The 26,254-nt window shown below is 32.2% G+C and overlaps 1 protein-coding gene across 1 annotated transcript; it reads right to left on the reverse strand.

The window, feature by feature from the left end:
* Nucleotides 1-684: 684 nt before the first annotated feature.
* LOC142636207 (pleiotropic drug resistance protein 1-like) lies at nt 685-8,342 on the reverse strand. Its single transcript, XM_075810338.1, has 24 exons — nt 7,852-8,342; nt 7,527-7,647; nt 7,303-7,391; nt 7,103-7,187; nt 6,838-6,997; nt 6,631-6,707; nt 6,396-6,449; nt 6,227-6,317; nt 5,845-6,146; nt 5,445-5,726; nt 5,044-5,360; nt 4,784-4,944; nt 4,542-4,645; nt 4,305-4,461; nt 4,067-4,189; nt 3,818-3,984; nt 3,353-3,685; nt 2,677-2,967; nt 2,492-2,575; nt 2,242-2,375; nt 1,887-2,114; nt 1,624-1,795; nt 1,274-1,528; nt 685-1,152 (listed from the first exon to the last, which is right to left on the reverse strand). Exons 1-24 carry the CDS (start codon nt 8,169-8,171, stop codon nt 895-897), a joined length of 4,365 nt encoding a protein of 1,454 aa, XP_075666453.1. The 5' UTR covers nt 8,172-8,342; the 3' UTR covers nt 685-894.
* Between the last annotated feature and the right edge of the window lie 17,912 nt (nt 8,343-26,254).

The following is a 26,254-nucleotide window of genomic DNA, read 5'->3' on the forward strand; positions in this document are numbered from 1 at the left end:
TTTAAAACTCGTTAAAAAACCAAAACCATCAACACCATAAGAAGTACAACAAAAGCAATAACAGTTTTCTGGGGGGGGGGGGGGGGGGGAATAAATCTGAGATGGGTATGTCTTATCCTTTACCTTTGTCTCCAAAATTAAAACCAATTTTTCTTTCTGTGGCTTTAGAATCCAAGATTTGTTAAGTTGTAAATCGAGATGGTGGTGTTGGAGAACTAATAAAGTTGTGAACTTTTCTATTTTTAGAACTGTAAACTGGTTATGTATAAGGAGAAATATAAAGAAACATAACAAAATCTCCACTCCTAGGAAAACATGTGGGACCGCATGTGCTCCGGTGTACAGGATCTCTTGACACCGTTCACTTGTCTTGTTGGAGACCTCGAGCATTTTGGTGACTGTATTTGAGAATTTAGAGGGAAATTTTTTGGGTTTTTGTTAGTGCTTTGGTGAGTTGGAATATTTTTAATTGAGGTGGCAAGATTTGATTGGGTTAGGTAAGTATATGACTTGTTTATGTGGCTTTTTTAATGTGTAACTAATTGATTTATATTGTTATGTTAGCCATACAAACCAACCATCTGTCTAGTAAGTATTTTTTATTGGTGAGTTAAACGGTAAAAATCAATTTTTTTGTTAGTATTTTATTAACTAAATATTCCATTTCATAAAAGAAATTAAAAAAAAAAAATCTTGCAAATTATGAACAAAAGAAAATTCTCCTCCTTGAGGTTTGTGGATAAAATGAAACTCGAAAGTACAATTGTAGAAGAGAGGGCTACTTGCAAGGCATTTTAACCTCTGCGCAACTGATATGCCAAGACATTAGGAACAACACTGTAATTTGTAAACATAGGAAAGTGCAAATTCTATCCAAGTAACCAAGAGATAATCCTATCGCTTTTGGAAATTCAACGTCCTGATAGCAAAGGCAAAGTTAAATGCAAAGAACACTGCAAATCCCACAACCACAGCTGCAACCACTCCCAAAAAGTCATGTCTATAACCAAAGTAGCTTTCCACAAAATCTCCCACTGTTAAACCTGTGTCGAGCTTGTTCTTCAAATCTCCAAACTGTGATGCAATAAGTCCATATAAAGTCCAAGCTGTTGGACATATCCAGCAGTACCATCTCCACCACACAGGAATCCTCTGAAGTTGTCAAGGTAGAGACAAAAAGAAAAAAAAGAAAAAAAGTAATATGTCATCAACATATGTCTAGTACTAAAGAAACCTAGTGTCAGAAAAAATTTTAGTAGTCAGCAGCACTTACAGTTCTTGGGATCACAAATCCAGAAAACAGGTTCCATATTCCATAAAACGCAGCGGAAACAATGGAAGCAATTTGGTGTGTTGGTGTCACAGCCACAGACATCATACCATAAAAGGTGTAGTACAAGAGAGTGAAGTACATAAAAAATAGATACCAAAAGAATTTGGCGACAGTCCATTGAAATCCAATCATTGAATAAACAATAACACCATACACCACTGCTTGTACAAAGACATATGGCAGCTCAATCATAACCTGTGAAAAAAGAGAGTGAGACATATAGAAACTGTATAAACTTACAGAGAATTAATCTATATGAAGTTTGTAAAAGGAGTTTATGACCCTTTTACCTGAGCAATTGCATATGGCAAGGCTGAATACATTCCAGCAGCCCTTTCTCTATAGAACACTACTCGTTCAATGGCCACTACTGGCTGCACAGTGGAAGCATTTTGGACCCCGAGGAAAATCACAGCAGCATACATGGAACCCATTGCATTAAATAGATCTTGCTGCTTTGAGCTGAAATTTGCAAAACAGAGTTGAATCATAATGCAGAAAATTAAGCAATAAGAGTTTGAGCTTATATATATTTCTAAATTCTCAAACCTACATTTTGGAGCCAAGGTCCCAGAACATTGTCCCAAACAACAATGCCACGAAAGCCGTAAAGAAAATTTTTACAGCAGTGTAATGCGTGTTACGATAATATGACCAATGTTGTTTCCATAAGCAAGCAAAGCATTGGATGAAAAACGAACGAGAGTATTTAGTAGGGAAATAGAGATCCTTTGAATTAGGAGCAGGTGTGCTCAGTTCTTTGATTAGTGCCTTGTTTCTCCTGAATCACATGCCACACAGTTGTATAAGCTTTTAGCAACAAGTTTAAGCCGCATAACGCTCACAAGGTTTCTTAAGAATTTTTTCTGAAAATTGGTAGCTAGTCCTGTGGTGCATGACATACATACCTATAGAGTTCTGAATTTTTGAATATTTGAGCAAAATCAACCCCCAAATCTGCTTCGTGTGCTGAACTGGTAATTTCCAACATCCAAGTCGCTGGGTTATAACCGTCTTTGATTTTACTGACTCCTTGGATTCCCTAGACAAAAGGAAAAAGGCATATTTATCAATATTCTGCAACTCAGATTAAGAATTCAAGTTGAAAGTCTGATATATATATATACACACACACTTTTGGGGTCCATTGCGTTCTACCTCAAAATATTTGATTAAGTGATGAGAATGGCGACCCAGCGGCCCTACATATATTTCTTGTCCCCCACGCTTCATAAGGAATAGCTGCAACCCCATAATTTATTTATCACATTCAAAGTATTAGAAGAGAAGGAACAAATAATAAGCCCCAAGTTTGCAATCCATCAGAATTTCAGATTTCTCACCTCATCAAATGCTTCGAATATGTCAATGCTCGGCTGATGGATAGTGCAGACAACTGTTCTTCCAGTGTCCACTGTGTTCCTAACAGTTCTCATAACAATTGCTGCAGCTCTTGCATCTAGCCCTGATGTTGGCTCATCCATGAATATTATAGAGGGGTTAGCCACTAGCTCAACCGCAATGGTTAGCCTCTTGCGCTGCTCAGTGGAGAGACCACTCACACCGGGCAACCCAACTATTGCCTGCCTCAATGGCTTGAGCTCCACTAGCTCCATAACTTCCTCAATGAACATCTGCATCCAAGAATAAAAATCAAGATTATGGAATGCTCTTGCTGCTTGTGGCTGTCTAAATATTAATTTCTTTAGCCAATGGTTCATTAGTAACTTGAGTTTTAAAGATTTTATCAGTTTAAGTGAAACAGTAATGGTTACATGATGAACAAATTTATGTAAAGTAAATATAAGATTAATTATTATAAAGGTTGGAAGCTGAGCAGGGAGAAGACAAACTACAATTATCTGAGCTTGATCGAAATTACAGCAGCCTGATCACTGCTCTATGTTGGGGACCTACAAACCAATTCTGAATGGTCTTGGCTTGTATATGGATATGGGATGCATTAGAAGAAATATTATCAATATAAAGGTCAAAACAGATTTGGCATCAGATATCAACCTGTCTGGTTTCAAAATGAACTTCTGAGGATAAACGAAGCCATGCTGAGTAGACCAAGGACTCATAGACAGTAACATGAGGGGAGTGGATGTCATTTTGCTCACAGTATCCACAAATCCGGGCAAATGTTTCTTGCTTCTTTGGGTACCCAGAAATTGTAATGTTCCCTTCTGTATATCCCCCAGTTTTTCTACCAGCCAGCACATCCATTAGAGTAGTTTTACCAGCCCCACTAACTCCCATCAAAGCTGTGAGAGTACCAGGCCTAAAAGCACCACTCACACCTTCCAGAAGCACCAATTTATCCCCAAGGACACCTTGACTCTTCATTTCCTGCAAGTTTAGTACATTAAACTAGGCCTGATATGTTTGGAATACAGGTTATGTTCACTTATTAAAATATAAAACAGTATATTTTATTTGGATGTTAAAACAATAAACAATTTCAAACACTCATTTAAGTACCTGTGGCATGTCAACAGAGTATATAACCTCATCAAAGGTGATTGAATGAGGTTCAAATGGAAGAACCATTCCTTTTTGCCTGCTTTTGATGGCCTCGACAGCAGTGTCTATCACCAATGATGATGAATTCGACAAGGTACTTCCAGTTCTAATCTCATCCCCATACTCTGCATATCAATAGAAATATAATTGGCACCTAGCATAACAAAGAGATAAAACACACAAAACACTAATAGGATATTGTATCACCTATCTCCGTGTCATGAGTTGAGTTATTTCTTCTTTGTCGTAACTGAGTGCCCTCTTCTGTTCTGTCATTGTGTTCAGTGCTTTCAGATTCTTCTGTTTTAATGGCCTGCGGCTTCCCAAATGCTGCACAATTATTTGTACAACACTAACACATAAGTTTCTTCTACTTGTACATGTACGAAATTGAGAAGATTAAACAAAAATTAAGCACTAAATTGAAAAGGGTTGTGATACCCACGGTTAAGGTAAGTAACAGCCAATGTGAAACAGATGTTGAAAAGTAATACAAATCCAACCATTGCCCCTACGCCTATCCAATACCAATATGCATGTGTAAAGAACCCACGGGACTTCAAAACTGCTACTCCCAGTGTTTCCGTTGAGTTTGCGAGAACCTTAAATATGAAAGTAACTTGAGACATCAGAGGATACACTAAAATAAAAAGACAGAAAATGGCTCTTTTTTAGAATTTACTTTGCTCCAACTTTTCCCAAGAAACTCATTAACCACTATTGCATTTTGAGCATACATCAAGGGAGATATCCAATAGCCCCATATCCACCACTTTTTTATATCCGCTGCAGCGTTAAGGAAAACAAAAAATAAATAAATAATAAAACAAGCAAGAAGCATCATGGAAGGTGCATCTAAATTTGAGAGAAAAAAAAAAAAAACCGTAAATTGTATATTCGACTTCTTAATTTATTATATTATACCTCTTGACAGGACAAACCCTCCCAGTGCAAAAAGTGTGAGCAGTGCACATGAACCAAAGGTGTTAGCAACAACCATGCTCCTGCCCATTGCTGCGATAGATCGGAATAATGCAGAAGCCATCTGAGTAACCAATGCAACCAGAAGGTATTCCCTAAACAACCTGCAGTATATATATCCATATATCATTCGGAACAGAATATGTCAAAAAAAACATCTTTGCAAGTTGGCAATAAATTGATTATAATTATTACTTGCCCACCTTCCGACATTTGGGTCAAATCCAATGATAAAGTAGGTAATGAATACCCATACTGCAGCTTCTATACAAGAAATGGGAATCTTGAGGATCCATGCTGGAAGTGCATACGCCCATGGAGGATAAAAGAGGAGGTCCCTTTGCTTGTAGAAAACAGGAAGCCTTGCAATAGTCATGGAAAGCTCTGCCAATCCATTAAACAGAGTTACAATCACGCTAAAGAACAAAGCACCGGCATAAATTCCTCCATCCTCTACTGAATCGCGGTGCATATTGGTTCGTAGAAAAAGCGTTGATGCAATCAGTGCCACTATAGTAAGCTAATAGCACATAGAAAAGGATATGTTAAAATCATGCAATACCAAGAAGGGTAATACAAAGATTCAAATGAACAAAAAATCCACCTGGATAAACTTGAAAATGTAGACAAATGAATTCCTCTTCATAAGCAACAATTCTCTGGAGAAGCAAGCTTTCAAGAGTTCCTCATTTCTAACACCATACTTTTGAGTTGTTAAAGCAGCTGGGTGACTCTTGCTCTTGTCAAATGGAATTGCAAGCTCATCTTGAATCCCCCTTCGAACATGGAATGATTCAAATGCCTCGACAAATTCATTGACTGTGACAATACGGTAAGGTTCATTTTCACGTGCCCAATACTGCTTTTGATCTTTATGTGATGTTACCTACAATTTTTATTATACTTAAATGATTTAAATGGGAAATAGAGGTAATGCTCATGTTTAGGAGATCAGTTATTTATGTTGGAATCAATTAGACAGACAAACCTATATGTATACTTACTTCTTGAAGGAAGTCAGCCACGCCTTTCCTCTCAGGACACTTAAAGCCCATGGATTCAAAAAACTCAAGAACATGTTCACGGGGACCCTGGTACACAATTTGGCCATCAGAGAGGAGAATTATATCATCAAAAAGATCATAAGTCTCTGGTGCTGGCTGAAGGAGTGAGATGACAGCAGTTCCATGGAGAATGTGAATGTTTTGCTTGATTGAATTCACTATTTGAAAAGTTGTTGAGCTGTCCAACCCAGTAGATATCTCATCCATAAACAGGGCTTTGGCTGGTCCAACCAGCATCTCACCTTTGAATTAATTATTGGAGACATAATTAATTTGCAAGTAACAAAAGTTTTATGTAAATTTGTGTTTCCAGTTGAGTTACCTGTTGTAACACGCTTCTTTTGTCCTCCTGAGATGCCCCTTACCATTTGATCCCCAACCATGGTATCTGCGCACACTTCCAATCCCAAAACCTGCAATGAGGTGGACTCAAGTAAATAATAAATTATGGGAACCTATTGTGGAAATTTTTCAATCCATGCTGATGTTACCTTTAGAACATAATCTGTCATGATGCTTGTCTCCTGGCCTTCAGTTGATACACCCTTAAGATAGCAGAAGCCAAATCAAAAGACATAAGTTGTCAATCACCATGAATGCAAGTTCTCTAGACCAGTTACTCTATTGAATCTTGATTTGAGCATAATCTTTGATGAAAATACGAGCTAAACTGCCTATCATTTTCTGAGGTTGAGAATAAGTCAATGACAGCAGCTTCTTTCTTACCTTCATGAAGATGTCCATATCTGGATCAGGCATAATATTGGCTGCTTTCTCTCTTCTAGACAACTCTGCTAGCATCTCTGCAAATTTTTGAAATAGTATGCAGGTGACTCACGTTATACAGTTTACACACAAATCAATCAGGCCACATTCTGAAAATTAAACTGCCTGAAAGAAAATATGAAGTGGAAACCCTATAAATTAACTAACCCTGACGCCATCCGACTCCCTGGCATCTTGCAGAAAAGGCCAATGTTTCCCTCACAGTCATTTCTGCAATATGGAGATCATGTTGACTGATGTAGGCAGCAGTTCTCTGGGATATAAACTCGCGCAGGTCATGGCCATTATAAGTCACCCTTCCTGAGCACTAGAGGAGAAATTCCAGTTTCATATTGGAGATTAGACTAATCAGCTGAAGCTACATATTGAGAACCGATGAAAGGATTAAAGTCTTGATCAAAACTTTATTCACCTTTAAAGTTGGATCAAGCTTTCCAGCCAAAGCTAATAAGAGCGTGGTCTTCCCGGAACTTGGAGGGCCTAATAGCAATGCCATTCTGGAAGATGCATATGAACAAAGTAAGAAATCAGTGCCCCAATATTCTAAATTGAATAAAAATTTCCAACATTCATAACTCAGTTCAAGAATATGAACTGAGCTTGCCTTCTCACCTGCCAGGCTTAATGATTCCACTAACATCTTGAAGAATGGACAAATGCTTCTTTTTACTTGGAAGAATATGGACATAACTCAAGACACCCTTTTAATATCAAAGGGCAGAGTAAACGGTAAGAATCAAAATAAAAAGAAGAAAATCTCTAGACAACATATATGATAGATTAAATACGTCAAATTTATATAATTGTGACGAATGTTCTGTGTTACAAATTGTTACCTCCAATATGTTAAAAATGAAGCTAAAAAGTGTAGGCAAAGCTCTGCTCCCAACATGGGTTTCTGCTTCTACACTTAGATGCTCAAAGCGAACTTCAATTGTGGGAACATCAATTCCAACTCTAACAAATATCAAATGTCAAGAAACAAGAAGACTTATAACTGAAAATTCACCAAAGATCTAGACCAAACCGAAATAATAATAATAAGCTAAAATGGAAGTTTTGTGTGCTGGGTACAACTTTTTTTTTTTAATTTAAACTCTCCTCCTATTTTTATGAAAAAAAAAAAAAAAAAAAGAGGATAAAACTAATAAGAGAACATACCTATCTATGCGGTTCCTGAGCTGCAACAAGAACTTCTCATTGTCCGCCTCGGGGATCAACCTATCAATCAAAATCTTCCTTTCATGAAGTCCAAGATTATGTATATCGATTTCACTGGTCTCGCCTTCCTGTGTAGTTAGTAAACCTTTCTTTAACCGGTTGAAAGTAGGAAGCTTTTCAAGTGCAGCCCATTTAAGAGCTTCTTCTTCATCTTCATCTCGTGAAGATTTCGAGTAAGCTTCCACGCCACCACTCCTCCACGTAGAAGAACTGCTTCTTCTAAAACTATTTCCCGCATTATAAAGGTCACCACTCTCCATGTTTTTGCAACAGCAGCTAAAAAGTCATAAATCCCACCAAGGATTTTTCAAACTCTATATATAGCTTACACCAATGGTTATCACTTCTTCAATAACTGATGAAACCCATCAAAACCCATAAATTTTTCTTCAAATTTTATGTGAATAAAACCATTTCAATCGTTATGCCTTAAAAATCCGATGAAACATGAAAACCCCACTATGCATGTTTAAAAAAACAAAACAAATAAATCCTACGTGTCTTTATTACAACCATATTCTGAATGAGAAAGTAATACTAAGATTTAGATGTTACTTTGAGCAGAGATACTTTAAATTCACTATCAATTGTACAGAGATTTGACAATTCTAGTTTTGCTCAAAATGTTCACTAGGATAGTTTTTTTTTTTGGTATAACGGTATTGGAGTCAGTTAAAAAAAAAAAAAAAAAAAGTATAACGGTTTTTTTTTGTGGGGGGGGGGGGTTGATAATCAAAGTATATCGAGTATTGGACTTTGATTGTTGTCAATTCTTCTTCGATCTCTTATAAATCCAAAGGACTACAGGGATCGTGACCAGTGGTGTTGTAAATTATTGTTGATCGTATAGTAAGCAAATACGTCACCATGTTTATGATAATTTTTTTTTTTGGGGGGTGGGGGAATAAAAAACTAGGTTTGAACAATACGTTAATCATGATATCAAGTTGGACTAGTGGCAGTGGGGCCTTCATGTTTTTCTTTTTGTTGATGGGAGTGGAAACTTTCATGTCTTTTTTATTTATTTATGGAGTGGAGCCTTCATGTTGGGATGCCCTTATAGGGTAAAGCCTTGTTTCTCTCTCTCTCTCTCTCTCTCTCTCTCTCTTAATCTTTGGTCGGATGTATTTCAAAAAGAAAATCTTTGGCTTGTACTTGTGCTATTTTTTAGTATACTATTTTCATACAACTTGAGGTGTTTGGTATATGTGGGGTCATAGATTTTGGGATTTGGCCGAGAGCATGTGATTTTAGCCGAGAAGCATTGATGGTCCGAGTCCGAGGAGTACTATCTCCTCAGATAAAGCCAAACGCAAATCTAGTATAGATCCTAATAATCAAGGATGACCTTCCAGGAATTCTAATGATAGCAACGAGCATCATGAACTTACAAGAGGGATAAAGACTCAAAAATATCTAAGGTAAAACTACTACCACCGCATTAATAAGGAAGTGCCCTTATAGGGTAAAGCCTCGTTTCTCTCTCTCTCTCTCTCTCTCTCTCTCTCTCTCTCTCTTTTAATCTTTGGTCGGATTTATTTCAAAAAGAAAATCTTTGGCTTGTACTTGTGCTATTTTTTAGTATACTATTTTCATACAACTTGAGGTGTTTGGTATATGTGGGGTCATGGATTTTGGGATTTGGCTGAGAGCATGTGGTTTTGGCCGAGAGCATGTGATTTTGGCCGAGAAGCATGGGTGGTCCGAGTCCGAGGAGTACTATCTCCTCGGATAAAGCCAAACGCAAATCTGGTATAGATCCTAATGATCAAGTATGACCTTCCAGGAATTCTAATGATAGCAACGAGCATCATGAACGTACAAGAGGGATAAGGACTCAAAAATATCTAAGGTAAAACTGCTACCACTGCATTAATGAGGAAGTACCCTTATAGGGTAAAGCCTCGTTTCTCTCTCTCTCTCTCTCTCTCTCTCTCTCTCTCTCTCTCTCTCTCTCTCTCTTTTAATCTTTGGTCGGATTTATTTCAAAAAGAAAATCTTTGGCTTGTACTTGTGTTATTTTTTAGTATACTATTTTCATACAACTTGAGGTGTTTGGTATATGTGGGGTCATGGATTTTGGGATTTGGCCAAAAGCATGTGGTTTTGACCGAGAGCATGTAATTTTGGTCGAAAAGCATGGGTGGTCCGAGTCCGAGGAGTATTATCTCCTCGGATAAAGCCAAACGCAAATCTGGTATAGATCCTAATGATCAAGAATGACCTTCTAGGAATTCTAATGATAGCAATGAGCATCATGAACGTACAAGAGGGATAAGGACTCAAAAATATCTAAGGTAAAACTGCTACCACCACATTAATGAGGAAGTGACCTCTGAACAGTATTATGGCAGCCTTACAGCCACCCTAGAAGACTTTTAGAGGGGGCTGATAAGACAACCATCAACTATCCACATGTGGTCCACGTATAAGGTAAGGATTAAGGGAGAGATGTAATATAAATAAGGGTAGAGATCCCAGAGAAGGGGGATGAAAAAAGAAGAAGAGAAAGCACTATAGCAATCTCAACAACTCCTGTAACCATTGTCATCTAATATATGCTAGAATAGAGCTCCTCGGACTGTGCCGAGAACCAACTTTCTCGTATAAACCGGGTTCAATTCTTATTGGCTCATCATCCAAAACCATATTAACTGTTATCCAAGTACTACAGTCTAACTATTTGACCCACTCTCTATAAATTTATTATATTGAGTTCACTGAGTCAAAATCGCTTATATTTTGGGCTTGGTCTGAAAATTGTGTCCCTACAGTATATATACTTAAAAACTAAAAATATGTAGTTAAAAATATGTATAAAAATATAAAAATATAATATTAAATGAGTATAGCTAAAGTACCTTGTTTCACGGTGCTTTTGCACTATGATACAAAAGCTAACACTGATACCATGTGGGGCATGGTGGTACTGGTGAGGAGCAATTATAAAATTGCACTGTCAAGTCTAATAAATGATCATGAGGAGCAATTATTTCTATAACTTTAAGTGGTGTTAGTGTGTTGCTCACTTTATCTGAAAAACATATATTAATCGAGGATTTTTCTTATGTAAGACAAAATCCACTGTTTGATTTTTGTAATTTACTAATTTTAGTATTTTTTATGTAATTTTGTTTTTATTTTAGGTTTACACCATTTATTTCCTTATTTCTAAATACTTTTAATACTGTTTAGGTCAAATTTAATTCCTGTTATAGCTAGATATTAATTAGAATTTATTTTAGAATATATTATTTTCTCTGGTGAATTCCATACTTATCGAATTATGAATTCAAAGAACTCCTCGTAGATTTGAGATTTACTCCTAGAAACTAACGGTTTAGTTTTTATTTCATCAAAGAAAGCATCGGTTGTTTAAAAGGTGTTAAAATGACTACACATTATGTTGATTTTCTTGGAGTAAAAAATTTTAATTTTATTACCGACTTTTTGTTGATTGATGTTGCAAATAAATTGAAGGCAAATAAGAGAAAAATTTATGGTATATTTCAAAACTTGATCAAGATACTAAAGCATTCAAAGTATTTGTTTATTTGAAACAAAAGATTTTAGATCTCGACTATCAACATGAGGATGAGCTTTGCACTAGATCATGTCTTGCCACCATCAAGATATTGTTGTGTCACCATCATCTAGAACATGGTATGCTCATGTTTGTACAAATCATGTCTCGTGTCATTGCCATTTGGATCATCTTATGCTAGCAACTATGGTTTTAAAAACTGGATTGAGGGTAAAACCGGATTTGCCTCCGATTCTCAGTTTTGACCAATTTTTGGGGTTTTACCCTAATCGAACTGGTGGCTAGTTCCCAGTTTAACTGGTCGAACTAGCCGGTCTGGTCCAGTTTTTAATATCATGCTAGCAACCATCCAAAATTCCAAATCATATGCTTGCATTGTTCACATCATGTTATGCTCACTGCTTTCATCATTACTTACCGCTCAACCAAAATCGAACTTCTCACCCCAAGAATGAGTTACGATCAACTTCTACCAAGCATTCGATCATAGGCAGGTAGAGAGTTCATCACCCAAAATGATTGGGTCGAGCCATAGGTTAAGAGTTATCACATGAACCCGACTGACCTGTGATCATCCTTAGGGCATTGATTAGTTTATATGAACAATACTCTACAAAGTGTATATTATAGACAAAAATGTGACTAATATTTTTCATTTTGGCAGAAAAGTGTAGAATCATTTTGCCTACAATGTAAACTTTCATGATAATGTAACTATTCATGGTACTTAACAAACTATGCCTCACTTTATCAGTTAATTAATACCTTCCAAGAGAGAACCCATTATATATAATCTGGTTAAATGGTTTATGATCCAAGTTACTTGCCTTGCCTCACGTGCATTTGGTGCAATTATTCAAGTGATGTCTCTGCAGCAACATTTGGTTTTCTTTTTGGCAAAATACTATCACACACATTGTTAACAGTAAATTTCTTTTCTAATAATAATGTATGAAATAAACAGTGTGTTTTTTAAATTTATTTTTAGAACCAGCTGCATTTTTTTATTTTATTTATGAGAGCTACAAATGGATTGCACCAGATCTAAGAATTCAAATTTTATTCTTCCGGAAACGAGCACCAGTGTTATAATATGATGCCGCCATTATAATTCTTTCTTAAGCCATGACGTTACATAACGGTGTAAGAGTTGTACACGGCGCCAGCATGTTCACAAAGCAGTTGACTTTGGAATTTAATAATTAAATCGTAAATCCCATACCCATACTATATTTAATAAGAGATAAAACTTAGCTACAGCATCTTAAGTATTATTTTTTAGGTTCTGTTTTTTTAAATTTAGCCATGTGGCTATTTAACTAAAAAATATATTTTCATTTTATGAGAAAGAATACACATTGATAAAATCTTAAAAGGAGAACTTAAAGAACAATACCTAACTACTATACATACTCTTTAATAACTATACTATATTCAACTTTCCAAGTTTTGCTTAAAAAAAAAAAACTTTCCAAGTTTGGGAAAAGAACTTTTTTTTTTTTTTTCTCTCTCTCTCTCTCTCATACTATCTCCTGTTTAACTATTTCAACGCCAAAAATGGTATAGGCTTCATTCATTTCCTTCGCATACAACTTTTCAAGTTTCAAGGTTCGCTTCTTTTCTTCGTTATCCTTTTTGGCCTTTTCTTAAAGGATGAAATAAATTAAAGTTTGTGTTGTGTTAGAGTTGCTTTAATTACTCTCCTTTCTTTAATAAAAAAAAAATAATAATCTCCTTTTTATTTTTTATTTTTTTTTAAGAAACAAACGCACACAAAGGAGAGGAAAAAAAAATTCTAACATAATCTCCGTTCAACTTAATTTGATATGAATTGATCAATATTTTGTTTGAGAGGCTATGAGTTAGAAAATTTTTAAGGCTTGGATTTCTCCATAAAGCAGCTAGGGATGCATTTATTCCCAAGTACTATATCTTGGAATTCAGGTTCATCATTCATGCTCTGGTACCTTTGGGTTTTAGAATAAATTATACCATCTTTAGAGCATCCACAGCAGTGGAGCTAAAAATTTAGCAATTTAGTTTCACCAAAAGTTACTTTATTTATTTTACCTACACATATGCTGCAGCAGTGGATCTATTTTAGCTTTCAACACAATAAAATAATATAAACATCACAATAAAATAATATATCTACCATAATAAAATAATACATCTTACTACAATAAAAACACCACAATAAAAAGGTAATGTGAACACAAAATAATTTTTTTTTTTTTTTAGCTCTCATGAACAGTGCACATCTATCTATAGATATGCACTGTAGCAATGAGCTAAAAAAATATAGATTTAGCTCCACTGCTGCATGCTTCTTTTTGGTGTTTTGGTGGAGCTAAAATAGCTATATAGCTATTTAGCTCCACTGCTGCAAGTGCTAGTAGACCATGTCACTTATCTACCATTCTGTTAAAAGAATTACATCTGTTTAAAATTACTAAGTCAATAGGTAACTTCTATTTAAAAAAATTTCTAACTCGGCAATTTTAAATATGTGAGATTTTTTTAATAGAATGGTAAACGAATGACGTTGTCCACCATGAGAATATTATAATTTCTCAGGTTTAAGGGCCCGATTGGTTAGGGGAGATTATTAGAGGATGGAAAATGTGGGGAATAAAAATAGGGAGAAAATGAGAGTGAAGGGTGTTTGGTTGAGATGGGTAAAGGGGAGGAGAAAATGGTGGGCTTGAGTTTTCTTCCTGACCATTTGGGGTGATTCTTGAGTCTTCCCAATTTAGGGGAAAAGATGGGCTATAAAGGGGGGCTTGATGGAAAATTACCCATCTACCCCCATCTTCTCTCACACGTTGGTTTCCCTTTCTCTTTTTTCCATTTTATCAGCTATAACATTTATGTTTTTTTTAATATTGATATCAATTTTTTTAACTATTAATTTTTTTTTAATGTAATAAGAGTTTGTTAGTAAATTTCTTCAAACTATATTTTCTATCCTTTTATTTTTCTTTTCAACCAAAAGAAGTTTTGTTTTTCACTTTTCCAATTTTCTATTCCCCTAACAAAACACACACAAGAAAAAAAAAATAAAAATCTTTATTCTCCACTTTTCTATCCACTTACCATTTTTCTATCCGCTTACCATTTTTTATATGGCACTATTCACAAAACAAGGGTGGTGGTTAAAGACTTTATACATCATCATTTGGTAAACATTTTTTAGAGCCTATGACTTAATTTGTAGGAATATTGTCTATAAATATTCTTGCATGAAACAAGTTTTAAAAATTGTGAGAAGAACAAGCACTAGCGGAGCAAGGGGACAAGAGGGGTAGTTGCCCACCTTGATTCCTAAAAATAGCCTATAGTTACTAGTATTATCATCCATTCTTAAGAAATTTGACTCCACTGATGTTACTAAAAAAAAAATTAAAAAAAAAAAAGAAGGCACTTCCACTCCCACGTTGAACGAACAAACAACGAAAAACAAGGGAAATGAGCTTCCCCGACAAACCAAACCACCATATTATTTTTTTTTCTTAATTTTTTATCTATACTACTATTTAAGGAGTTTTTTTTATTTGAGATCCTCATTTTTTTAATTCAAAGATGTTCATGTATCCCCATGTTTAAGTAAAGACAAAACTAAAAAACAATCCAGTAAAAATACAACTCTAACTCCCACTAAAATATTACCTAAAAAATAAGGTTACTCTCTTGTTAATTTTTAAATTTCTTTATCCACTTATAAATTAGATTTTCAAAATAAAAATTATATATATAAGATAAAAATACAGTTTTTTTTTGCTACAAAATAGGACTACTAAAAAAAAAAAAAAAAAAAAAAGCCTCCGCAGGTGTGATAATGCTAGTCTTATCCTACGTTTTTTACTCATTTCACTATTCATGTTTTTTTATTCTTTTTTCCTTTTTTTTTTTATGAACTTTATTCTTTATTCTTTTTTCTGCTTATCCCATGTCCCATAAATGACTTATCCAAAAAAGGCATAAACTTTGAATTGTTTTACATAGGATGAAGCTAATGGTGAAATTGCGGTGAACAATTCCAAAAAAATTATTAATCTGTCTTTTATTATGAAATTCAATTAGAGGGTTCCATATATATATAATTTTCAAAAAATAAAATAAATTAAAAAAAAATACTCAATCTCCTCATATGGTACCAAAACTGAGCATCCAATCCATTATATTTTCTTTTCCTCCATCTCTAGATTTTTTCACAATTTCAGACTTTGGATTTTTTTATATTAACCCAAATTTATAAATATTTGGAGCAACAAAGAAAAAAATGTTGAATTTAAAATGTTTTAGAAACAATCAAGGTAGTGAGACATGTTTACAACTTTACAAGTATTTGTTGTATGAGTAATGCTACAAATACAAACTATTTTATAACATTTTTACAAACTGTTAATGTAGCTTTAACATCTTTCCAAATAATTTTTTGTAAATACAAATGTGATGTAAGTGGTGGGTCCAGATTAGAACTAGTAAGAATTTGTCACATCAATAGTTTGTAAAAATGTTATAAAATAGTTTGTGGTTGTAGATTACTTTTGTTGTACTCTAATTAATTTTAGATGAATTTATTTTCTCAATATACTTTAAGGAATCAAATTAGATGTAGATTAATCTCTTCCTCTGATTATTACTAATTATTAATTGGTTATATTTGTTCCTTTATTTTAATGAAATGAAACATATATTTGTAGTTATATTGGTTTACATTTTTTTATTTATTTTGTTAATTTTTATCGATTAATATATTTATATAATTTTTACTTTTATTTACTGCCCTTAGACTGAAATCCTAACTCCGCCACTGAGAACAAGTATTATCTTGTTATAAGCGACTTGTGGATATAATTATATTACTAAGGGTTAAAATATTGGGAAAATATCTTTTTCGTCCCTACATTTTGGGCTAGTTTCCACTTTGGTTCCCACATTTATTGAGCTCCTATTTTTGTCCTCAAAATTTGAAATTCAATTTCAATTTAATCCCTACCATCATCTTACTAACAAAAAGTGCCTACATGGCACATGGAATACATAATTGGCACATGGAGTGCCTACATGGCCATAATAATAATAATAATAATAATGTAATGTCAACATCTGATTTTAAAAACTTAATTTATCAATTTTAACAAAAGAAAAAAATGAAATTAAAAACCAAAAACACATTAATTCATATATGGGCTCATCTTGAACAAAAAGCGCATAAGAATACAAACCCAAATAATCAAACACAAGAACACAAACCTAGAATTAAGAAAAAAATTTGGCATTTTTCATTTTTTTTTCCTTAGAAAACAAACACAAAATCAAATACACACAAATCGAAAAAATTAAACCCACACAAAAAACCAATACAACTGTGTGTGTGTGTGTGTGTGTGTGTGTGTGTTGAATCTGTTGGAGTTATGGGTCTATGATGGTTAATTTGAGTTTAAATATTTGATGGGTAGGTTGAGTTTGTTGTTGTTGTTGTGAGTGAATTGGTAGGGTTTTTTGGATTTGTTTGATTCTGTTAGCCAAATTGGCTAGGTTGGTTGAATTTGTTATTGTTTGTTTGAAATAAACTAGATTTTGTTTGAGATTTTAGGTTTCTAGGTTTATTGAATGGTTGAGATTTCTGGATTTGCTTTGAGTTTATTGATTTCAACTATGGGTCTTTGCGAAAGAACAAGAAAACTTATGGGTTTTTGGCATAGGTCTTTGGGGAAGAAGGGTTTTCATCCATGGGTTTTTTTCCATCATTGATCTTATCATCCTCTGATAATTCCATTCAATCATTTCCACATTGATTCTCTCTAATTTTTTTTGGGTTTCAATGGGTAATCCCATTGAGCTTTTGAAGTTGGTTTAAGGTTCTTCAAGTTTTAATGTGGGTAATCTTCATATGCCTACTGTTCACTTTACATGCCACGTAATACTTTCCATTAGTGAGATGACAGTAAAATCTAAATGGAAAAAGATTTTTAAAATTTAAGGACCAAAATAGGAGTTCAAAAAATGTGGGGACCAAAGTAGAAACTGGCTCAAAATGTAGGGACCAAAAAAATACTTTCTTCTAAAATATCTTTGAATGGTTTACTGCTACTCTACATGCTTACATTTGGATTAGGAAATTCAAATAATAAATTTCAATACAACTTGTTTCATATGAAATTTAAAATTGTATTGGTTTGAATTGCCAAGATTTTGTTTCAATAAAATCATTGTATTATGAATTTTAAATAAAAGTTTATACTCAATTTTTTCAAATCCAATATTATATAGAACTTTAATCCATCTATGAATTCTAAAAAGATAAAATTTTCATAATTTTCATAATACATTATTCAGGATATTTAAATTTAAATTTTAAATTTTTTTTTTTGAAATATAGCCATCGCAATTAATTATTATTAAATTATATATCTAAAGTTTTTTTTTTTTTTTTTGAGAAGCAATTTAAGGTCAACTTATGGGTGCAAGTTTAAATCATTGATACCCATGATCTAAAAAGAGGACTAAAAGATTTATAACTTAACTAGCACTTCTTGATGTTTTTCATAGAAATTATTAGAGTTCAAATCTCCCACTACTTTGCCATAAATCATTATTGTTGAATTCAATAAAATTAAATAAAAAAAATAGATTCAACAACCTTTTTATTTTTTTTTGAGAAGGAATAGATTCAATAGATTCAACACCTGCATAAGATTAGATTATATGAAACATAAAAGAAAACAAATTTCAAAAAAAAAAAAAAAAAAGAAGAAAGAAAATTAATTACAATGGCGGGCAGAGAGAAACATCATCGTGGTTGTAATATATATATATTGATGACATATTGATTTTGATTTTTTTTTTTTTTTTTTTTTGTTGTTGTGATTGTTGAATATGACATACTGCATGGTTATGACGTCATCAATGATATCACCATGAAATGCATCTTTTGATTTTCAACAGAAAAATTCTAATACCACAAAATTTTTCACTTCTCATTATAATTGCGATGTGACAGAGTATAATTGGTGAAGAAAATATAGTGAGTTTAACTGTTATTTATATATATATATATATATATATATATATATATATATATAAATTGATGACATATTGATTTTTTTTTTTTGAATATGACATATTGCATGGTTATGACGTCATCAATGATATCACCATGAAATGCATCTTTTGATTTTCAACAGAAAAATTCTAGTCCTACAAAATTTTTTACTTCTTAGTATAACTGCGATGTGACAAAGTATAATTGGTAAAGAAAATATAGTGAGTTTAACTGTTTAAGTCTAAATGATAATTAATCTCTCACAATCTGTTACATCAAAATTATGACAAAAAAATTATAGAATAATTTGTAGTTCTAAACTACTCTTTTTAACACCGTGCATCTTATTAAATGAAGGCAAATCACGCAAAAAAGAACTTGAAAAGTGAAAAAATGAGTTTTTAATCAAAATTCCACTTTATTAATGGGTTACAATGACACCCACCATTTTGTTATAAAATTTAATCATGTTTTGTCGTAAGTTATAATTGGTTTAAAGAAGGATACTTTGGCCCATCTTATAATAAGGAAAAACAATATCAATAAGCGCACAACAATATAATATAATAAAATATAATATAATATATATTTGTGCCTTAATGGGGCACTAAAGAAAAAGAAAAAAAAAATTCTTCAAATAACCAATTAAACACGAGAACTTCTCAAAGTTAAGCACTAGAAGACCCAACTTAAGGATATGTTTGTTTGGGATAAAAGCCAGGTGGGTAGAAAATTGGAGAGAGAAAATTAAAAATGGATGAATTTAGTCAAGAGGAGAGAGCAGAGAGAATTGGTGGAACTCATGACTTTTCTCCCAGGGATTAAAACCCAGTCTCTCCAGCTTGGGGAGAAAATGGAGCAACAATATTTAGATAAAAATTCCCTTATTACAAGCTTTTTCCTGTACATGCTGCCTACCTGTCTTTGCTCTTTTTAATTTTTGGTTGGCAGTTTTTTTTTTTTTGGGAGGCAGCTGGTTTTTTTGGATTTTTTTGTTGATTTTTTTTTCTCTTTTTTAGTTGGGCATAATTTTTACTAGCCTTTGAGCATGCGTATTCGGTAGGATTGGTTTTTTTTTTTTTGGGTTAATTCTTTGCTTTTTTTATCGGACATGATTTTTTTTTAATAAACTTGGTGTGATTGATTTTTTTATTGATTTTTTGCACTTTTTTAATTGGGCATAATTTTTATAATAAGGGTATATAAGTCAATTTATAAATAATTATTTTTTCCATAATTTCACTTCTCTCCTCAACTAAACAAAAAAGTTTTACATCTTTTCACTTTTCCATCTTAGCTCTCAACTAAACACAAATTAGAAAAACAAAAATCTCTTTTATTCTTTCACTTTTTCATCATCTCTTTATTTTTTATTTTTCCACTTTTTTATTATCTTAACCAAACAGACCCTAAGAAACTAGCCATATTCGTTACCAAAAAAAAAAATTGACTTTTATCGGCAGTCAAAATCACTACAAAAAACAGTTTTAAAATGGTCAATCAAGTGTGGCTAGAAAGTAGAGATGGGCCATTAACCATCTCCTCTCATCCCAATTAAATATTTTGCCCCGAAGCTGGAGATGAATAAGGTCTTCCTCTTTTCCTTGAATGCAATTATTCTTAATTATCCAAAAACCAAAAAAAAAAAAAAAAAAGTGTCGCTAGAGTAGGAGAAATTATAAGTTTATCATGGTGGACAAGTGACGTAGTCAACCATTCTACTAAAAGACTCCCACCTGTTTAAAATTGCTGAGTTAACTTTAAAAAAAAAAAAAATAGTAATTACTGACTCAGTAATTTTAAACAAATGAGAGTTTTTTAGTGGAATAGTAGACAAGTAACGTGATTCACCAAAAGGCTGTATAATTTCTCCAAGAGTAGAGAGTGGTACCTACAGTCCATCGCGATGTAGAGGTTGATCCTAATTGATGATATAAATATTCTATAACAACGGCCACTTAAAACAGCGATCAAAACCACAATAAAAGGTATAAGAAATTACTTGGACAATTTTAAAGAAAATTACACTTTACCACTTTAAACTATACCTCATGTTACACTTTGCACCTTAAATCTTTAAATATGTATTTTATTTGCAATTACACTTTTCAATTTTTTTTTTTAAAATTATTATCACATTCTAATTGCAAATAAAATGCATATTTAGTATTGAAATCCACACCACCATTCCCGAAATTTTGAGTCCTAAGGCAACAACTAAAATAGGGTCTTTATATATATATGTATGTATATATATATATATTAAATTAATATTTATTTAATATTTTTATTTTATAATATATTTCATTTAAAATATATTTTTCTTGTCTTTTGAGATACAAATTGACTAATTAAATTTTTGTATCCATGTTCTTCTATATCTCTTTTTCAATCAATAATATAATTAATGTACTTAATCTTTCTTGGAACATTATCGATCTTAGATATGATTTTATTAATTTCAATTTTGAAAAACTTCTTTCTACAGATCAACTATAACATGTATTATTAGTAAAATTTTATAAGTAATGCATGTATTTAGAAATGAATCTAACCTTTTTATATAATTTAGTATGCGAATTGGAGTATATTTTATTTGAGAAAAGATTCAAGATTAAGAAAGTATTTTTGCAAACTATCATCATCTAGTGATTTCAATTTCATGAATATCATTAATATGAAGCTCAAGAATATTTATTATATTTATAATTTCATCAAAAAAGACCTTTCCTAGTAGTGTCATCAACTTTTACAAATTCTACAAAATTTTCTACTATTTTTATTGGACTTGTGGAAATATCAACACATCGTAATATGAGAGACATTTATTCTTGATGAATTTCACATTTAATTGGTGTATAATCAAGTAAAATTGAAAAATATTTTGCTTCTTTGATCTTTTTGATAACTTTACATTTAATCTCATTTGCTAACAATTGTATCAATTCATTTTGTATTTTATGTCTGAGATAATGATTATGGATTTCACCATTTTGAATACATCTAATATGTCTTGCATAACTAGATCAAATTTTGCAATCATTTTCAATTAGACTTAAAATTTTTCATTATTTTCTTCATAAATCATTTTATTTTTTCCCTCGGAATGCCAAATTATTTTTACCAAAATTCTTTACTACAATAATAATTCTTAATAAAACCTTTTTTCCAAAGATCTTTCTCTATGTTAATTTGTTTTTATTTTTTGACAATCTCATTTTTAAATCTAGCCAAGTGTTCATGTTAGTAAAATGCTCACTTGTTGTTTCATGGTGTTTCTAATTATAGAACTAATATTTTTCTAATCTCTAGTTCCTTCGTTAACTAGTTGACCAATATATTTAGAATCAAACAACTTGCAATAAAAACAAAATACTTTGTTCGTATATTTTGAATATGCTAGTCATTTTCTATCATGCTTCCCCTTATTTGATATTTTTCAAGTGTAATGAATAGTGGAAAAATATCTAGAATTCTCATCTTTAAGAAAATTTATATTATTGTCTCTAATTGGACCCCTTTCTATTATAAAATCTCTTAATTTCGTGTAAATATTTTTCCAATAACCTGGATCATAATATTTGTAGGAATATAATTCGGCTTGTCATCGTTATTTTCATTTTCTTCTAGTTGAACATCATTATGGTGAACTTGTTCATTTGTGAGATTTTCATCATATTATTTTCATTTTCTTCTAAATTCTTTTGAAGTTCATTATCAAGATTTGTTGTATTGTAAAATTGAACATCATTGTTATTTTCATTATTATCTTGCAATTGTACCGTTTCATTATCTTCTAACTCTTTTTGATGAATTTTTTGCTCATTTGTAATATTTTCATCTAAATTTTTTGTTGTACTTTGTTTATTACTAATAATAAATTTATCCATTGATCCTTTTTTAGACTTAATTAATTTTTTCTCTCTTTTTTTTTTTTTTAATTTTTTCATATCTAAATGCATATTTTTTTAGTAGACATTTCTAATCCAACAATATTTACAAATTAAATAAACATTATCTATAACATATTTTCATCAATTAATTTTTTTTTCCTACTACCCCTTCTTTTCTAAAATTTTAAGGCATTCCTTTCACTTAGGGGCTTCAGGCAATGTCCAGCCCCACCATATTTAAAATTTTGTTTGAAGTTTAGGGGAGGGGGATTAAAAAATGACCTCATTTCACTAAATGAAATGAGGTTTTTTAAAACTGCCACAAATACATAACATATACCAATGGTTTATTGCAATGGTTTTGAAAACTGCCGAAAAATAAAATTAATAATAATTAACTACAATGACCGTTAATAAAACCACTGCTATAGATTAATTTATGACAGTAGTAAAAAAGAAGTCTTATGCGATGTTTGGATGTTAGAAAAAGGAGGAGTAGAGTAGATGAAGGGAAAGTAATTAAATTACCTTGTTTTAATGTTTTTTAAGGAAGGAGGGGGAGGGGTTTGAACTACTTCTAACTCCTTATTTTTAATTCTCCCAAATTAGAGAGATTTAGAGAGAGGGTGGAGTATAAAAATACTTGACCAAATGAATTACCAAATTTGCCCTTATTATATCAACATAATTACAAATGAAAAAATTAATTATTTTTTTTTGCTCTTACTTAATTTTAAAAACATCCAAACAAGATGGAGGATAATCATTCATCTCTACTCTCTTTTCCACTACTCTTCTTCTCTCTACTCTCCTCTCTCAAAACTTCCAAACATAGTATTAATGAATCCTTTTTAGTAAAAATTTCTATGACCACTGAGAAAAGTAAAATAAAAAGGATTGTGAACTCATTTCCTATAGTAGAACTTACAGTTACACTAATTGGACTCTCAAATATAGATTATCTTACTTTCACGCAATTCACAGGTTCAACAAAAAATCCATATTTCACAATCAATGATGAATCACTATCTATCACATATTTCTATTTCTCATTTTATTCAATTCTTACGTTAAGTCTCCCACTTGTCTATAAAATACAAATTAGCCTAACAAGCCAACAAATAGTGGGTCAAAATTGACTCTTTTTTCTTTTTCTTTTTCTTTTCTTTTTTTTTAATTGGACTTATTGACTACGTTATGAGAAAAATAAATTAATTTCCTAAAACTTAGCAGCGGAGGAAAGCAAAAATTTGTTGTCATCAGCTATATTAAGTCCTGACACATTCGAATCACTCTTTGAAGGACTGCATGATGTGTTGGAATCTTAGTGAAAATTGGTTAATTGCACATATTCATTTGGACCTCCAGGGATTTTAGAACTTTAGGGGCTCAACTATGACTGAAAAGTCGCAATCATCACCCCACTGACCCCAGTTATAACAAAGCTCGCAAAATCCATCCCAGAACCGACTATGGGATGGGCTTTTGGCTATGGAGAATTCTATATATTAGACAGTATAAAATATCAAGAAGAGTGGCCTACAATAACTTCAAAAGATCACAACATAATATTTAGGCAAGACAAAAGACAACCAGATAAATTGTGTAAAAAAAAAAATGAAAGTATGAGAAATGTTATGTTCACAACATTTTCACAATAAATTTTAAGTAGTAAGTTGTTAGAAGATGTTACGGATGGGCAAAAAAGTAGTTTAAATTGTAAATTTAAACTAGAACCAATAACAATTTACTACCTATGATTTGTTGTGAAGATATTGTGAAGACGTTGTGGACGTAGTAGCACTTCTCCAAATTGTATGAATAATAAAGAATATGTACAATATCACAAATAAAACAATTCAAAATGTCATGTCACTACTCACGAGTATCGTCTCAAAATTAGAAATAACAAGCTTTAGTACTCTTATTTTTAGGAACTAGTTTTATTACTAATAGTTGCTAACCTGTACCATGCAATGAATAATTAAATAAATATCAAAACTATTTAGTTTACGTGAAGGTACTATGACTTGAAAATGATAACAAAAAACTTACGCTACATGAATGTATAGTTAAATTCATCACTATAAAAGTGAATTTACATTTGCTTTGAACAATCCTTTTTATATGAGATTAGTGAAAAATGTTCAAATCATTATCATTATGTGCAAGGATATAGTGGTAATGATATAGAAATGGAAGAATAACTTCTTCAAATTAGTTAATGAATATAGGCCCGAAAAATTAAATCTAGAAGACATTATGTCCTCATACCGCAATAAGAAAAGTAAGATTATGATAATTGGTGAATGTCAAATGAATGTGGTGGCACTCAGGAAATTAATTAATAGGTTGAAAGTTTCAATTCTCATATCTTCAAATAAGAGGCCATGTTTAATTTGAAAATTGCATAAGAAATTTTAGAGCAAACCTTTTTTTATAGGAATTTTTGAGCAAACCTTAGCTTGAGTTCTTGCATCTCTTGGACCTAATTTTCAAAACTTTTATTTACTACCTAACACTGCAAGTTTGATTCCAAAGAAGAAAAAACGTGCCCCATTTAAGATAGAAAATCGTAAGTTTAAAAAAGCTAAAGGGAAAAACAAAGTGAACATGAGATAAATGGAAAAGGAACATGCAAACATGCTATTATGGCTACACTATCATATTAATCACAAACCCAAGTTGAAGCTTAATCCTATTTATAGAGAAGATGATATAATAACCACTATTTGCTAGGACTAAAAATAAAACCATTGCTTAAAACTTTTTAAGTTCCAAACGTGGTGTCACCAAAAAAAAAAAAAAAGTTCCAAAAGTGGTGTTTCCCCAATAGCCCAACTCTATTATTACATCCCATAACCCCGTTAATCATCTACTATTACAATAGTCCTTCCTAAGCAAACTTCATCATCACCTACTAAATGGGCTTTTAAGAGAAGAAATACCTCATATTCTCATAATTCAAATGGTTATCTACAGATAGAAGCTAAACCCAATACAAGATCTTTATCCAACCTATTTAAACTATCCATAAAATTCAACTTAGACATTTCATCAAGCATGTGAAGTTCACTTTAAAGAACAAATAAATAATACCAAGAAAATAAATAATCTTCTCAACTAATGGCACAACAAAAGAGAGGCACACCCTAAGAATTAATATTTTCTTATATTTCATTGTTTTGTTAAATCTTTTTATAAAAAAATATATCTAACAAAACCTACAAAATAATCTACAATTTCAAACCAAATTAATAGTGCATAATATCACTAATTCAGAAAAATAAACATGCATATTAGACAACTTAAAGTCAAAAAGATTCTTAAACCCAAAAAGGGACTCTGCCCTTATTCACATAAACAATAAATAAAACAATAATAAAACGATGAGTTAGTCTCTATTTGCAACAACTTGAGAATGACTTAGTGTGATATGAAACTCAACCAAAAGAGCTTTTGCAGTTCTTATGATCTCGCTGGCGTGTACCTAAACATGTTTAAAGCAATATTTGTTTCTTGTGCAAGCACCCACAATTCGAATTCCTTCTTTGTAAGCCTTTGCTACACCTCACTACATTGTTGCAAAACATCTTAACGCACTAACAATAAAAGGGGTAGACATTGGGCTGCTCAAAATTGGTTAGATTGGCTTGGTGGGTAACTGTCAATGCGGTAGTTTTCTGTGTCTGTAGGTTTTTAGTTTAGGTTTTTCATAGATAAAATTTAGTAGTCAGGGTTTTCAAAACTTGCGTGAAGGGTTTAGTTAAAAAATTAACAAATAGGTGGAAAATTGTGAGGCCTCCAAAGCTTATGAATCAAATTTTGGTGAGATCAAAAAATAGTGAAACGTCC

Source organism: Castanea sativa, chromosome 5 (genome assembly GCF_040712315.1).
Source record: "Castanea sativa cultivar Marrone di Chiusa Pesio chromosome 5, ASM4071231v1".
In the NCBI taxonomy this organism is placed as follows: Eukaryota; Viridiplantae; Streptophyta; class Magnoliopsida; order Fagales; family Fagaceae; genus Castanea; species Castanea sativa.

Excerpts from the sequence above, each read along its gene's own strand:
- LOC142636207 (XM_075810338.1), bottom strand. The coding sequence starts at position 8,171 with ATGGAGAGTGGTGACCTTTATAATGCGGGAAATAGTTTTAGAAGAAGC. Across the intron at positions 2,968-3,352 it reads TTCATTTTGAAACCAGACAG|ATGTTCATTGAGGAAGTTAT; the intron begins GTTGATATCTGA and ends TCTTGGATGCAG. Across the intron at positions 2,376-2,491 it reads ACTTAATCAAATATTTTGAG|GGAATCCAAGGAGTCAGTAA; the intron begins GTAGAACGCAAT and ends CCTTTTGTCTAG.